Genomic DNA, 16,787 nt, shown 5'->3' on the forward strand with positions numbered 1-16,787 from the left:
CTGGGGCATAAATTACATGTTTCTATGTGACAATTAAAACATTAACTGGTTAGGGCAGGCTCTAACTCAGTGAAACTGCCTTACAGTGAACAAGTTTTTCTTCCTCTATAAGAAAGACACTAAAAAAAAAAATGGGAAAGAGATTCAGACTTCTTTTATTCCAAATGTTTGTGAATATGAAATAGAGCAATGAGCTCCCATGTAACACACTATCAAAGTAAAATTAAGCAATGTGATTTTTTTTCCCCTAGCCTGTTGGCAACAAGCCATATAAATTATAAAATAGACCCAGGTACAGGAAATCAAATCGTGAAATAATCAGAGCTCACAGTAAAATATCCCCATTAAGATAATGTACCTAAATGAGCTACATCACAGCATTCTATTGCACCCCTACGCTTCAATGTACCTACTTCTGTGTACGTTTTAGTTCACTGGTGCCAAAAAGGGAAATGGCCTTTAAGAGATGGCCATTGTCCTCTCTTTGCCTCTTCCTTTCTCTCTCATTTTCTTGATTCTAGCAGTTTGCTCTCTCATTTTTGGTACCTCATCCTTTCATCCCTTTGTTTCCTCAGACTTTTAATGTCACTTCCAGCTGAGATAGATGAATACTCCACTGCTTTTAGCAGCTGGGCATTTTTGCAGTGAGCCTGGGATTTCTTTATACCTCAAGCTTCTTGCTCTGCACTGACTGATACAAGACACACCCGTATATTCAGGACTCTACAGTCACGCCATACAAAATATTAATTCAAACTTGATACAAGAGGTCCATGGCCCCGGAATTTATTTTGTGCTAATAGTATGTTTTAATCAAAGGGCTAGCCTCTCAGCTGGGAGTTTGAATCAGTCAGGGAAATGCATGACCCACCCAACATCTTTATACTCACTGACTTTGTATTCAAATGAAAAAAGAAATAAAGAAAGTTTAAAATTTTGACCACTTTATTTATTGTGCGTTTTTTTTTCCAAAACTGAATTGTGCAAATCCTTACATGGCATGTTGGACGTGGACAGTATCCATTTCATTTCAGAATAAGACAGCAATGTAAAGCACACCAAACGGTAAGATTGTTCAGGCTTGGAAATGCTAGTAAGCTTTACTTACTATGTTAACATTGCAAAATGAAAGATGTCCCTCTGCCCCACACTGTTTGAGCTGTGAATGTATTTTTGGAAATATACCCATATTCTAATTCAATTTAGGAGAATGATGATGGAGAACCCCCCTGAGAAGTCTCCTCCTGCCTCCCCTTGCCATGTCCAAAGTATTGCTGTAAGCACAAGAAAAATGAAGCCCTGTGAGTCTAGCTTGCACAACACTTAATCAGATCCAGTCACCACTGCAACAGCAGTCACAGAGCTGAAACTGCATCCTTAGCTAATCTTCCAATGGTAACAAAGTCTATAATGAGTATGTAGGCAGGTTGTGTGTTGTATGTTACAAATACACAAGCACAAATACGGCATAAAGCTGGATGTTTCTATGAGAATTTGGTTTGAAAGCAAGACCCCTACAAAAAGCCTGTTAGGAGGAAACCTAAGAAAACACTGAAAAGCCACAGTCTCCCCTCTGCCAAAAAAACTGTTAAGAAGTACTGCCTCAAAATCAAAAATTGTGCTGAATGAGCAAAGGAGTGGTCAAAGAAAAAGCAGCTGATGCAGGGAACATCCTCCACCTGCCTTGACGCTCACGCACTCACACACACATAGGCAGGCTGCTCGCTCTTGCAAGAGTTACAGATTCCTGACTATAAATGTCAAGCAAAGTTCCTCATGGTAACCCTGCCTGCTCTCTGTGCTGACAGACTGCACAAGTTCAGAAAGGCGCAGTTCACCCTTCTTTGTACCACGATGAGCAATTAAAACAAATACTCATTTTACTTAGTAGATTTAAAACCCTTGGCATAACTTCAGTGGGATTTTGGTATGATTGCATATGCAAGAAAGCAAAAACCAACAAACTGGGCCAACTTCTGAACTCTGTGTCCCTGAAACCACTGGGATTTTTGTTTAAGCAAGGAGTTCAGAATTTGGCCCTGATGAAAGCAGACTTTAGCAGCAACGCGGGCTGGCCTCAGCACCACTAGTCAAACCAGTGATCTCCCATGCAGGTTCTGTTCCACTCCAGGCCACAGTTCCAGCACCACTCAAATCTGCACTGAGGACGAGGACATTTCATGTGCATGCAGCCACCTGCAAAATAGCAACAGAATGGCCTTGGTACTTGGCAAACACTTAGAGATGTTAATCAACAATTAGCAGTTTTAAAATCAACTTTCTTAGGTGCTCATTTACTAACCAAGTAGAATATTTAATAAAAGAAAAGAACGAACCTGGAGAATACTTTTCCTGGGCTTTCTAAAACCTGCTACTCCCCCTCTTATTGGGGTGGAATGTACTGGTCTCACCTGAGGGACTGCAGGAGTAGGAACTGCAGTCCTGACTGAAATTGGAAGAGACTGCGCTAGGGATAGGGAAAAGCGATGACGGTCTGTGGCCTCTCAAAGCAATCATGGAGGTGTCTGCTCAAGGATACTCTACCCTACTGTAAGGGTAAGCCTTACAGCTTAAGCTGTAAGCCAGAAGTTGAACAAAATTCAATTCTTTTTTGAATTTGGATTCAACAACTGAGAGATTTGCAAGGGGAATAAATGAAGAGAGACAGACTTCGGTGGCTGACTGCTGATTACATCAAAATGACATTAGTATTTTAAGTTGATTTGACCTTCTTAGTATTTGAAGCAGCCTTTTGATAGCATCAGTGTTTTCTGTGTTGGGTTTCTTACTTGCCCATACTGTGAGAGCAGCTTTAATCTCTCTGCTCACAACCTTGATCATATGTTTATTTTGTAATATATAAAACATTAACATTGTCAAAGGTCATTACAGAAATATATTTCAAGTGGAAATTATGTTGCTTACCACACAAAGAAATCTCTTGTATAATTCAAACTGAAAGAAAAGCATGCAGAATGAAGAAATGCTGAAATGTCATTTTGTTTTGACTCCGGATGGTGATAGGAGGTACAGGGACTGTGTGTTCCCTACTGTACGACCTGCCACCCTTACACTACCTTTTCTATAAATGCCGCTCCAGAATGATTCTCAAAAGGTAAAAACAGCAGGAGACACAAGAACTGGACTGTTAAAATAGGCCTATCTGCTTCATCTGACAGAGAGAGAAAACTAGCTGTGATGGCAAGGTCTGTTTGTCAGATTATATCTTTGTGTAAGAGATGCTATTCACCAGACATTTTTATATTTTATTTAAATTTAAGCATACCAATGGCCAACCTCCATGTTACACTTTACTTAAGGTTTAGATCCAATCCTCTCTCACAATTCCTATTAAGCCATCACTGGATAAAATGCATCTCAATCCTGGCACAGGACCCAAAGCCCAATAGGCACCCTCTGTCAAACTTGTGCTCTACCTGATAAACTACACAAATCATGTTATTCTCTGCTACACGGCAGCTGAGATCAGCAGTCAGAGTGGAGAGGGCCTCAAGCAACGTGGCTTACAGCTCTGTGAGTACAGCAGTCCTCTGAGAGACGTGGATGTGTGTTTAAACTCGCTCAGACTGGGAATTGAGCTGTGGGAAAGTGTTTCGCTCTTTCACTTTGGCTATTACAGAAAAGTTATTGGCATATAGAAGTATTCTACAATGCCTATAGCTATACAGGCTATTATAGAAAAGTTACTGACATAGAGAAATATAGGCTATTATAGAAAAGTTATTGGCATTGTCACTGTCCCTTGTAAAAGACAGTGTCCACAGAAGCATTTGGGGAGGGAAGGTAGAATTATTCTCTTGTGTGTAGTCAGTGTACTTCTTCCAAATGAGGACTGTTGGCAGACTTCAGTGTACAGTCATCAGTCTCTTGACACCAGCTGTACTTAGGCAGAAGTGAAGTGCTCCTTTCAAGTTTACAAATGTTAGCCTAGAAGCTGGCACATGCAGTACACATGACCAGAGAAGAAAGCAAGCACTGCACTTTTTAAGCTTCACGCCTTAATTCACAGAATCACAGAATCACTGAGGTGGGAAGGCACCTTTAGAGATCATCCAGTCCAACCCCCCACTGCTCAAAGCAGGGTCAACTAAAGTAGGGTGCTCAGTGTTGTGTCCAGTTGGATTTTTAATGTATCCTAGAATGGAGACTCTTTCTGGGCAACCTGTCTTCAATCACCCACATGGTAAAAAGCATTTTCTTATGTTTAAATGAAATTTCCTGTGTTTCAGTTTGTACCCATTGCCTTCTGTCCTTTCAGTGGGCACCACTGAGAAGAGTTTGGCTCTGTCTTGTTTGCTCGCCTCATCAGGTATTTATTTATCCAGTCCTTTTATCATCCTTGTAGCCCTTCATTGGACTCGCTCCAGTCCATGTCTCTCTTGTACAGGGGAGCCCAGAACTGGACCCACCACTCTAGACGTGTCTCACCAGGGCTGAGCAGAGGGGAAGGATCACCCCCCTCGACCTGCTGGTGATGCTCTTCCTAATGCAGCCCAGGATGGTATTGGCCTTCTTTGCTGCAAGGGCACAGTGCTGGCTTGTGTCCAACTTGTAGTCCACCAGGACACTCGGGTCCTTTCCATCCAGTTGGCCCCCAACCTGTACCGGTAAATTTCCCTTTGTTGAACTTCATGAAGTTTCTCTCAGCCCATTTCCCAGCCTGCTGAGGTCCCTCTGAGCGGCAGCACGATCAGCCGATTCTAGTATGTTGAAACATTCCTAGCCTACTGCTGTGGCTTTGGCATTTTGCATTACGAGGCACTGTTCTGACATGGGTCAGGCTATAAGCAAGGAAAGGTCTTTGCCTGCTTATTATCCATTTTCAGTAAATATTTTCTTTCAAGGATAAAAAGTATAATGGCCTTTATTTCCTTTTTGATACATTGGGGATTTTTACAAGCAACTTCCCTAAACATTAGTGGGAGTCGTGTAAATTATATCATGGTGTCAAATAGGGATATCCTGTTTGTGACAAGTGACAACTGCCTGTAATTTAACAGTAAAGAATTTGTAGCAGAGTCTAAGAGAAAGTAAATGTCCTACCACTGCTTCCAGCCTGACCAGAAGGTTTTTTATTTGGCTATGCACAAACTGTTAAGTATGAATAGTTATGGTTATTATTTGTCTATTTCTAATCCAGTTCAAACTTCTGGTTTCCAGCCTGTTTTACAAGTCTGTAAATAATTTTTTTGACCTACCCCTCTGTTATCTCTCTTCCGCTGCCCACCTTGCTCTCTACACTTTGCCAAATCTCATCTTGCCTTCCCACTCTTGAATTCATGCTTTCTTTCCTTCTGCTTCTTGTGCTTGAAGAAGTCTCCCACTTTCCATCTGCCAACTGCTTTCTTTTCTTTCATGAAACACCAGACTTCAGGATTTTGTCCTATTTCTTCCTCAGTAATATTTCTGTAGTATCACTGCTTGAAGTGTTCTCTCCTTGCAGTTTACAGTGTCTTATTTGGTGTTTTCAGAGTCCCATTTGAATAAGTGATGCCACAAAACTGAGAAGCATCCTCTATACTTAATATTCATATAATATTTAGGCAATAATTTTAATATATTTTGATTAATTAACATAAATACAATTAAATCTTGGAACAGCATGAGCCTGTAGGGTATAGCCTATTTGCTGTTCCTTTTCCCCATTTTAATCACCCCAGTGCCAGTAGATTACTTTGTTTCCTACATGGTAGGCATTGATTAGTGCAACCAGTTTGTCAGGGCTCGTGTTTCTTCCTCCGACTTGCTCTTCTGCTGTGGGCATGTCACTGGGCTGAGATTCACCTCATCTAAATTCAGCTATATACTGTGTAGACATCTACAGCAGGACTAATTGTCCACACCCCACTTTTAGGTGCGATTCTTCTGGCCTACATTAGACACATGTTCTGTTTCAGCGTGAGATGAGTTTTGCCCTACAAATGTCTATTTTTTCCAGTGACAATGGAAAATCTAGACAACTAGCAGACTGAAGTCATAGGAACTCTACATCCAGTGTCTCTCTATGCCTCATTTTCCCTATCTATAAAATAGCCAGGCATTTTGTGAGGCTTAATTAGTGGCTTTAGAACTAAGTGATTTAGATTTAGATAATTTAGATAAAGTGACAGAGGGAAGATTCAAGCTCTGTGTGCTCTCCCTCTCTTGGAATAATAGTGTGCGTATGTACACATGCACATTCATACATTTATATTGTAAAATGAATTTTAAAAGACAGTTAATTACGAGATATCTAATAAAGTTACCATTTTTTTCTACTGGAATATTGCAGCTGGGGCATGGCTTGGTTGTCTTCTTGATTGTTTCTCTAGATGCCTCTTCCCATCGAGCTTGCATGGCTGCATGTTCATCGACTACGTATTCCTGCAAAGAGAGAGAAGAACCACCTGTGGGCACAATACTGAAAGGCTGCGCTGGGACATGGTGTCTACACTGAAGTGGTAACTATTTACCCGCGAGAAACAGACAGGAGTGACTGCAAGGCCAGGTAGGCTGGACTTTGTGAGAGATGCAGAAGTTTTGCTTCAAAATGCAAACTTATTTTCTCCCAGTGTGCACAACGTGTATTGGGTTAGATCCCGAGCTGTGGGATAGCAGGGGGAGCTGCAGCAGCTGGAGTGTGTGCCATCCTGGGGGTCCTTCCTACATCCAGCTGCAGCATAGGCTGCATCCTCCCCACTGCTCCCTGCCCCGAGTGGCAGGCAAAGCCCTGGCAGGAGGACACGGGGGCATCAATCCATGCTGCAAATGCACGAAGGCAGGTAAAGCAAAAGGCAAGGCGAAGCAGGAGTCAGATGCACCCATCTGAGACATGACATGTTAGACCCCATAGGTTTGATTCTGCTTCAGGGATTAAAGCCCTTCTTGCAAGAAAAGCAAAAACACCAAGGCAATGCAACACTTGATAATGCAGAATGGTGGGGTCCCTGGAAGGAAACTGTTTTTCATAATAAAGTGTACTCCTTTGTTTCAGAGGTCTAGATCTCATTCAAACATAAATCTATATAAATTTAAGGGGCCTTAAGAGGCGCAAAGAAGAAACACAAAAATTTTGGAGAAAAAGTAAAAAAAAAAACCCAGGGAACAATGAAAGCAAGTAGCTCCCCAGATAGAACAAGACGGATGGAAAAAGTCATCATGAAGAGTGTTTTAAAAGGGACTCCTGTGTTTGTCCTATTTATGACTGGGACAAAATTACATAATCTGCACAGGTGTCCTACTTGGCAATTTCCTACCTAAAATGATAGTACAAGGACAAAAGAGATGGCAGTGCCTTGGGTCATTTCTGTCACGCAAGGTTGGCAACTATGTGAATAGCAGCTGTAAACAATGTATGTAGGTTCCAGCCTTGAAGTTCTGCTCTCTCCATTCGTAATGTGGGTTTTTTCAAGCATGTGGGAAAATTATGACCTTGAACTAAATTATATGATTTGTAAAAATTCCCATAACTTCTTTGTGTATACCTTCTAAATACTTGTAGGCTGTTATGTGGATAGACTTTTAATATTTATTTACATGGATAATTTTTTTATATATTTATTTCTAATAAGACAGAAAAAGGCAATTGGCCTAACTTTTAAACATGCAACACAACCATAGCTCCTCTTGATTTCTGCTCAGCTACTACTGATAAAACCTGTGAGTTGTTGCAGTGTCAGTGAGTAAGACCTAGATTTTATTTCTTGGCTGAAGTCACCTGAGTTAAAATGGAATAACAAAGAGCAACATCTGCAGAAATTAATTTTCAGCTCATCTGGTGGCCATTGCAACATGCATCTTAACCCCCCCCCTAGACTTTTTTAATCAGGAAACCTCAAAAATGTGTTTATGGTATTATTTCTTTTATTTTACTACCTACATCAGTCTCCTCAGCCCTTTAATCCCTTTTGTTGCTCCTCACTTAATATTCTCCAATTTGCCAGTATTTTTGATGTAGATGTGACAAAAGTGAACAAAGTCTTCTCAGCTGTATCCTAGAAGTGACTTTTACTTTTAGCTCTCTGCTTCTGGAGAGGGCACTCAGCCCCGCACCCGGCTGGATTATTCAGCAATTCGGCAAAAAGATGACCTCTGTACAACGGTACATTCGTAAGTTCTGGGAAATAGAAAAAACCGCTCAGGCTAATAGCAAAGAACATAATCTGGTATTGATCTTGCAACACCTTGATCTTTAAGGAAAGATGACTTCAGCAAGCAATCTGAGCTCACTCAGAGAGGCCTGAACACAGGATGAGCAGAGTGGGGAACGCTAGACCTGGGCCTCAGTTTGCTCAGTGACAGAAGGAAGGTGATACTAATTTCATCTGGTTGTAACGGGAATTAATTTATTAACATTGTTAAAGATAATTCAAGATGAAAATCACTATAGTAGTGACAAAACATTGCTATTCTTTTCAGAATATTAGCTACATGAGAAGACCAGATGCATTTTTAATTTTTGTAGTCAACCCAGAAGAGCTTCATAGTGGCTCTGTTTTTCCCAAATAGTCCAAATCGAAACTGTGTGGTTCAATACTTGGAAACATACTTTTCCCCCGTCTTCATGTCTTTGTTGTGCCTTAGTAGCAAATGACACTGAGGCAAAATTTCACATGCCAAATTGCTAATCTGATTTATATAAAGATATTTGATCTTAGTTCTGAAAACAAATACAAACTTGGGAGAGCTTAGGAATAACTAAAATAAACAACTTCAAACTGCACATATGCAATTCACCAACAAAGAACAAACTGCTGAAAACAGCAGAGTGAATTTTTACCTAATAGCAAATGACACTGAGGCAAAATTTCACATGCCAAATTGCTAATCTGATTTATATAAAGATATTTGATCTTAGTTCTGAAAACAAATACAAACTTGGGAGAGCTTAGGAATAACTAAAATAAACAACTTCAAACTGCACATATGCAATTCACCAACAAAGAACAAACTGCTGAAAACAGCAGAGTGAATTTTTACATTAGTATTTTCCATTGCAAAAATTCTAGCATGAAATAGATGCAGCGGCATGATATTTTCAGCCCATCAGAGCTGAAGCATCCCTCCTATGCCGGGTCTTGCTGAATGCTAAGTAAAAAACCTACTGCTGCAGGAAGCAAATACAGAGAAATAGTACAGTGATGGAGTCCCTCCAATTCCGTAAAGAAATCATACCACACTGATCTATAAGCCTCCAGTGTTTGTGTGCTTTATTTAGTGCTCCACATACAATGACTGCAAGCACACATATATTTATCTACATTTTTTCCTGAAACAATAAAGGAAAGGTGCATGGCAGTTCACCATTACCAGTGCCTATTTAAATCACCTTCTTTCATCCTAAGCTAGCAAACCTAATCTTCTTGCCAATGGCCTGCGTGACAGAGCAGGTCTATGAAGCAGAGGCAGCTCTCACTTTATTTGGCCTTCCTGGTCTTGGATAGGAAGTTCAGAGATGCTCCAGGTGTGCATCACATGCCAGTTTGCTGCGGACAGGAGACGTTGATCACTTGTGATGCTGACCCCACACAATATGCTCTAGTTCCTCAATTATTACAAAATACTTATCCCAGCACTAGTGAAAAGCTACTAGATTCCATCCATGCCACTTTATGAATAATTTTTTTGATTCTCAACTGTGCTGCACATTATGACCAGGAATGAATACCCATAAATAACAGGAAGCTACAGTAAGAGCTGTTGCAAGCATTTTTGAACATCCCCTTTGCAATATTCCCTTAGTGAGATAGGGGAAAAAGTCTGTCTTGTTATCACTTGGTGACACTGAAGGACACAGGTTTACTTCTATTCTGTTTCTATGCTGAGTCCTTAGGAAAAGCTAACAGGGATAAAGAGACCAGAGACTGCTCAGTGCCATACAACAATACAAGAACATATACATGGAAAGCTTTTTATGCAGTTAATCAATATCAGGCAGTACTGGAAAAAGTCCTACAGAGACAGAAAGCATCTTGAAATAGAAATAAAGTGTCCTTCTTAAAGCAGCATCTCATTCAGGTAATAGGGCACACATCGACTTGTTGGAAGAACTACATAAAGTAAACAAAGTGTGTGTTCACAGTCAGCAACTAAGAAGTACCATCCCGATTAAAAACATTTGTGGCAAAACTTCTTGTTCAAAATACTGGAAGCATTAGATGTATAATGTTAAATTCTGACATCTACTGCGTTATATACTGTCTTATGTAAGCACACTTCTTTTATGATCATGCTTATTTTGCCTAGCATAGACAACATCTGAAAACTGAAGCCCCTTGATTCAGAATAGAATATGAAGCTGTTAACATTATGTTGTGCTTAGCTTTAGTGAATGTAATTTTTGGACTCCTGCTTGTTTGCTGTTGGTGCTCAATAACTTTCTGATAAACAAAAAAGCGCTTTAGTGAATGTAATTTTTGGACTCCTGCTTGTTTGCTGTTGGTGCTCACATTCCTTTCGATAAACAAAAAAGCTGGTCACGCATAAAAAACATATCCTAGTGCAGCTTCCTTTACATCAGAAATACCTTTCCTTTTGATCAGAAATGCCTGGTTTTAAGTTAATTTTCCTTGATAAAATAAGATTTTTTTTTAAAATAAATAGAAATATGTAAAATTCTGAATTTATATGAAATATAGCATTTTAAAAAGGCTTAGATATCTCAAAACAGAAAGTTTTACTCATTTTCTAGCACAAATGTGAGAACAACTGTGGATATTTGAAAGGGTTTGAAAGGAAGACAAAGAATAATTCATTGTACACAAAGCAATGTTCAACCCACCATAACATTTAGATTAACACAGCCCACTAATTATTTTGGGCTAGAGCTCTAAGCAAAAGCAGCCTCATCTGTTGAAGCGTGATCTACAAGAGATGGTGACAGTCCAACTTAAATTTCTCTTGTTTTCTCGACTTCTTCTGGGCTCTTTTATGAGCACGTTCACATGAATTAACCTCCTGTCGTGTTTAGTGGTGTCTTTTACTTCAGTTGTGGGGGAAAAATAGCAGACGTCTAGGGCACTAGATAGGCTAGAGGACCTTTGAAAAAAATCCATTATTTGAGTCACTTAAGAGTCAAAATCGCACAAAGAGAGATGCACATAGCTACAGGACCAGTGCTCTAGTCTAGAGGAAGATTCTGGCTAATCAAAACACTAAAAAATGGCTATAGATGTGGAACAGGAAAGATACCCATCAATGGGAATATGTTTCATGCACTGGAAAAATAGAGGTGTCAGTACCATACTGATCCAGTTAAACACATGGAGCAGTTTTGTGTGAGCCAATTTGTCTGGTATGGCTAGGGAATTCTGCCGTAAAAAAAGAGCTGCTTTGTGATGACAGCAATTAGCTATAATCAAAGTGATATACACAGGGTATTGTGTCTGATACAAGATGAAAGAGACTTTCACTAAATAAAATCGGAGAGCTCTGGTTTGGTGACACTGCATATCAAGGTTCTCACTCTGCATGTTGGGGCCATTCATATCAGCATGAATTAACTTCAGGTAGCTGGTGAATACTGAATTTACACTGCTCTAAAGCAGAAAATCAAATCTAATACAGGTCATCCTTGTATAACCGTTTTCCACGAGTGGAATAAAGAACATGCATTCTCCCATAAGTGGTAACACAGCTGCAAATGACTGTCAGCTTAACCTCATAAACAAAAGCAGCCTGTCACGTCTTTTTATTTTATTGCTGCCCAAAATAGGAAAGCTAAAATTCTCTCTCTATAGTTCCCATCTATTTCTCATTAGACAGAAAGTTAAGACCTATTCTCAGATTTCCTCCGGTGCACCTTTATTTATAACATAGGGATTAATTTTACAGGACATCTCCTGGTTATAGTTATTTTTCTTGCTCCTTTAATTAGGCATCTGTGGGTTGAATGTCCTGTGCTTGACATTGTGAATTCAGCAGCTACTAAACCCCTGAGCCTCAGTTTCTTTTCCAATTGTTTAAGATACTTTAGAAATCAAACTAGGTGTACCATTTTTTTCTACAGCCATATTTTATTTAACTTTTTAAATTTATCTGATGGAAAAAAAATCAATGGTCTAATAATAGATGTTCCACATTTCATACTGTGACTCAGGACTCATTGAAAGATGTTATGTATGATGAACCTCCTCAGTAGCTTTTTCTTTCACTAAAATGCAGTGAAATAATTCATGATTTTTGTGGTCAGCGTTTACGATTTAGCATTTTGATTAATTTTCCCCCTTTTTCGAGTAGAGAAAGAAGTTTACATAGAAATGCTGTGTGTTTCTCATTTTAACTCTTGCCTGTAGCACACCATTTCAAATACCTCACCTTCTGTTTTCCACTGTTCTAAAAGCAGTAAGGAAATTTTGCCAAAATAGTGAAGGAACAATTCTGAAAGTGATATTTCCAATATTTAGAGCATAAACACAAAATGCTGATAACCAAGAACTGATTCAGAAGGTCACATAACTATGGAGTCCAATATAATATATATGTTTTCCCTAACAACTCATCCTTCACTGAAGGTTCAAACAAAAAAGGAGCTTGCTACTTCCTTCATACAGTAAGTCAGGAGACATATGCAATTCCATAATTTTGTCAGCGTTATGTCTTTCTATTACAATTTAATATGCACATTGCATAGTTTTTCAATTCCACAACAATATTGTAAGAAACACATTGCACCAAGCCTGATTTTCATGAAGTGTTAGCTAAATATTTCATATCTTAGCATTACAATAGTTCAGCTAAGGATATTTTGAAAACAACTTTATTAGGTAATTCCACATTAAAATCAAATTCTGAAATATCCTGTGCTCACAGTGGGCCAATATGTTCTGCTGCATAATTACAGCAAACCACCACATACATAGACACCAGGCTTCACAACCCTACATGCTTGCTGGGAATCTACAGGCAGAATAGCATAAGAGATTAGACAGATGTTGTTCAGTGGATGGGAAGGGAGGCCTGGCAAGCAATGTCTGTATGTTTCATACCACCTACTGGCAACTTCGAGATTTGCATACATGAGGCAATGGGAGGAAAAGATGGGCTGGAGGCTCACCTGCAGCCCAAGTGAGCTGGGAGCCTTTCCAGGAACTACATTACAAAAGACTTCAGCAGGGTGCCAGGTGATGTGACAGGCTTTCCTGGATGCATGCGCACACGCAGGCATGCTTCTGTGCCGCACGTGTGCAGCAAAAAGCATTTCTGGAAAGTGATCAAATGGGTCTGCTTCAGAGCTGATCGGTTGCCTGAGAGCTCATGACCGAGTTAGGTCTGAGCCCTGAAACTATGGTTAGGGTTGCAGTCAGGGCCCAGGTGACATGTACTGATGAATAGGATCAGGTCTGGAAAAAATTATATCTCTGAGGTTTGCACTGACTCAGCCGAGGCACTGGACTACTTTTGGTTTGGTCTGATGGGTTCTCAGGCTGACAGGGCTTCTGGATAAGTTTTATACTGCCAGTGGCAGAAGAACAAAGTTAATATCTGGATCCTGCATCAGCTACCTGAGTACTGTAAGGACTGGGACTCAAATAGCAAATAGCTGAGGTTTGATTTGAAGATGGTAGGTTTGGGGATAGGCTTTGAGATTTGGGTGAGCAAGGCCTCCCAGCCTAGGGCTACAGCTGGGACAGGTAGCATCCCACAGGTTTGGAGTGGAGTTGAAGTTTTACAGCACTAGCTATAAACTTACACCTAAACTGATTGTAGATGAAGGTTTAGAACAGGTAGCTTGGTGGCTCAGTAAAAATGCTGTTGCTGTTTCTTGTAAGAGGCCATAGCCCTTGTGCCAAGCCAGCACCACAGGCCTCAGAACCCATCAGGCTTTGTCTGGACTTGTCTTGGCCTGCCCTAGAGATTTGGTTTAGCAAGTGACAGCAATTATCTAATGACCAGGTGACTATTACCTATTTTGCTTTTGCTTTTGTATAATTTTGTATAATTGCGTGGTTTAACAATGTTACATGTATTTTTGTAACTAATAGACAGCAATGACAAATATAGGTATTATGGGTAGAATGAACTGTCTCTGACCCCACAATAAAATGCTATGCAGAAGAGTAAAGGCATGGGATGACAGCAGAGGCCTTGAAAGCACAGGCACAAGATGATATGGGAGGCCCCAGCGCTATAAACAACTCTCTAGTGGTCAGTTACCCAAATGCAGCCTTGAGAGCTGGGCAGAAACAGTCTTAGTGATAACAAAGAGAACAAAGGCATAACTGACTTAGGTAAAACACACCACAGATAGCAAATTTGGATCCAATGTCGACTTGCAGACCAGTGAAGGAGTGTGTTAACAAAGATATAAAAGTGACCCCAAGAAGATCATACAACGAGAAGGAAAAAACCCCACCAATATCCTCCTCCTGGTAAAGGACTCACTATGCCAGCCCCCGTCCCAGACTGCACCCGTTGATCCTAGGACCCAGAAAGACACTGGAAGGTTAAACATAACACCAGAGAAATGGGTGTTACTAGAAAGTTTCCATTTCCATTATTTTAACTATATATAATTTGAACTATAAGTCCTAGTGTTGTCATAAATGGACTAAAAATAGTTCTTCGATTAGCTTTCTAAGACTTTGATAAGAGTAACAATAATTTTTTTACTTTGCATATACAATGAACCTGGTCTGAAACGAACATCTTTAGCGGGTAATGAGATTTTCAATGTAATAAAATGGTGGAAATTCACACAACCTATTCTGTAACCTGTGCGCAAGAAATTGGTAACAATTTTTAGCTGCACCAGCAGCTAAATATATATGTTTAGTAATGGATTTTCCTGGATTGCATGGTTTGCAGGGCCAGGTTGCTAGAACTAGCTGGAATTAAGGCTTAGACTAAGACTAGATATGGCCTGACAGGATTTTTAAGGAGCTTGGGTTGGAGCGTGGAGCAGAAGAGACCACTGGGCAAGGTTTAAGACTTGAGCCACTGTGGACGTTTTATCTAGGCTTAGGTTTACAGCTGTTGCTGGCCTAGGGTTAACAGTGGAGCTTGTTCAAATGAGATGACCTGGATGTACGTCTGGGTCCTACAAAGGCTGCCAGACTGGGTTTGTAGGATGATGAAACAGACATCAGGTGTTCTTTTAGGTTCAAGCCTTTGAATGCAGGTTATTGGAGGGATTTGTGTACAGCTGTACTATAGAAATCTATCATGATTTTTAATTTATTCTCTTTATTAAATTCACAGCAAACTCTGAAAAAGCAAACTTGCTAAAAAGCTCTTTTTATAATCGCATACTCATTGGCTTGGCACGACAAGATAGTCAGCAGCTAAAACCATCTTGGGGAAAGTTTGTCCATAGAACCATCTCTAAAACACACCTTTTTATAACCCATTTAATCCTGTTTGTGTCATTTTTTTCAAACATTTATATTTTTGTGCCCCACTTATTTACATATGCACCACTTTTACATATGCACCACTTTTACATCAGTGTCATTGCTATTGCTATTACAGTTTACCTTGCAGGTGTCTTATCAACATGCCCGGCACCAAAACAGTCCTGGGAGCTACTCTGTACATGTTCAAATCTAATATGTGGTCACATTTTATTGTCCAGTTGCTAGTGAGCAAGAAGGTGCATTACTTATCCTGGTAAAAAGCAAACTGTCTAGAAAGGTTTTGTGCTAGGAAAGCTAGGCTAATTTTAAGCTGGGGTCTTACAGAGGAAGCTGGTTTATGGCTAGATTCCCCATCAGCATAGGCTGTCTATGGGTGAGGTTAAAAGGGGCCAGGAAGCTTGGTTTTGTGGTGTATGTAGCAGGGACTATGCGGTTATTTCTAAATCTAAATCTGGCTGGAGTCACCTTTACTGTGTCATTAATTCCATCATGCACATTGTGCCTTTTAATCCATCAAATATGATTACTTCTCTCATCCCAAACTTCAAACAGCTCCAAGAGGCTGCAATGGTTTTAAAAGAAAGCTTGTCAACTGAAGTTGTCACAGATACATTTTAATTTCCCTGAAATTATGTAACACACACTAAGATGGGAAATAATCAGCCCTGCACCAGTAAATGCTTAAGATGAGCTTTCAATGGCCTATCAGGGCTAAAAATTGACATTTCAGTAGAAAGAGGACATTTTATCCATCCCAATGGGCCATGAAATATCTGTGCATAGATCTGAAAGATTGTGATATACCAGTATTTAAAGTTAGGCTACTCTCTGCATGCCTGCTGCTGAGTTTGCCTTTTCTACCCCAAACAGCAAGCAATGCCCTCTAGCTTCCCACCATTATAAGGTCCAAACCCCTTTATTTCGAATAGCCTTAAGCACCACATGTGGCACCTGCTTTGTCCCTCTTGTGCTCCGCAGCTGCGGTTGCCCTCTTCCTTCCTCCTGCCAATTGACTCCACTCCCCCTTCCCTGCTGCCCTCCCTCCCTCCACAGTCCCACCAGCTCCGCTCCCCCCTCTTGACCTCAGGCTTCCTCCTTACTCCTTCTGACATCTGGCCCAGCACAGGCCCCTTTCGCCACCACCATCTCTGCTTCCTGGACCCTCCTTGTTGTCCCATGTCCTCTCACAGGCTTATTCACTTTCGTCTCTCTTCCTTCTCTTTCTGGAGCTTCCACTGTATCTCTGAAAGCTCTTGGCTTTCACGGACACTTGAATGCCTCTGTATCAGCTTCTACCTCTCTTTCTGAGACATCTCCTTCTCCAAGGCTTCCCAAACTGATGTCAGGCGCTGAGGGTACCACCAGACCTTGCTGTCCCAGCCCAGTCCCCTGGGAATCCCCCCACCCTGCCCACGGCCCAGGACCCCATGTCAG

The 16,787-nt window shown here is 40.5% G+C and overlaps 1 protein-coding gene across 1 annotated transcript in view; it reads right to left on the reverse strand.

The window, feature by feature from the left end:
- Nucleotides 1–932: 932 nt before the first annotated feature.
- The window catches only part of PARK2 (parkin RBR E3 ubiquitin protein ligase), a 659,837-nt gene continuing 643,982 nt past the window's right edge, over nt 933–16,787 (reverse strand). Inside the window, exons 11-12 of the mRNA XM_009290119.1 lie at nt 6,267–6,384; nt 933–2,196 (exon numbers count right to left, since the gene is read on the reverse strand). Coding sequence (XP_009288394.1) covers nt 2,087–2,196; nt 6,267–6,384 — 228 coding nt within the window. The 3' untranslated portion in view covers nt 933–2,086. The remainder of the gene's footprint in view (nt 2,197–6,266; nt 6,385–16,787) is intronic.

Source organism: Aptenodytes forsteri, unplaced genomic scaffold (genome assembly GCF_000699145.1).
Source record: "Aptenodytes forsteri isolate BGI_AS27 unplaced genomic scaffold, ASM69914v1 Scaffold122, whole genome shotgun sequence".
NCBI classification, from domain to species: Eukaryota; Metazoa; Chordata; class Aves; order Sphenisciformes; family Spheniscidae; genus Aptenodytes; species Aptenodytes forsteri.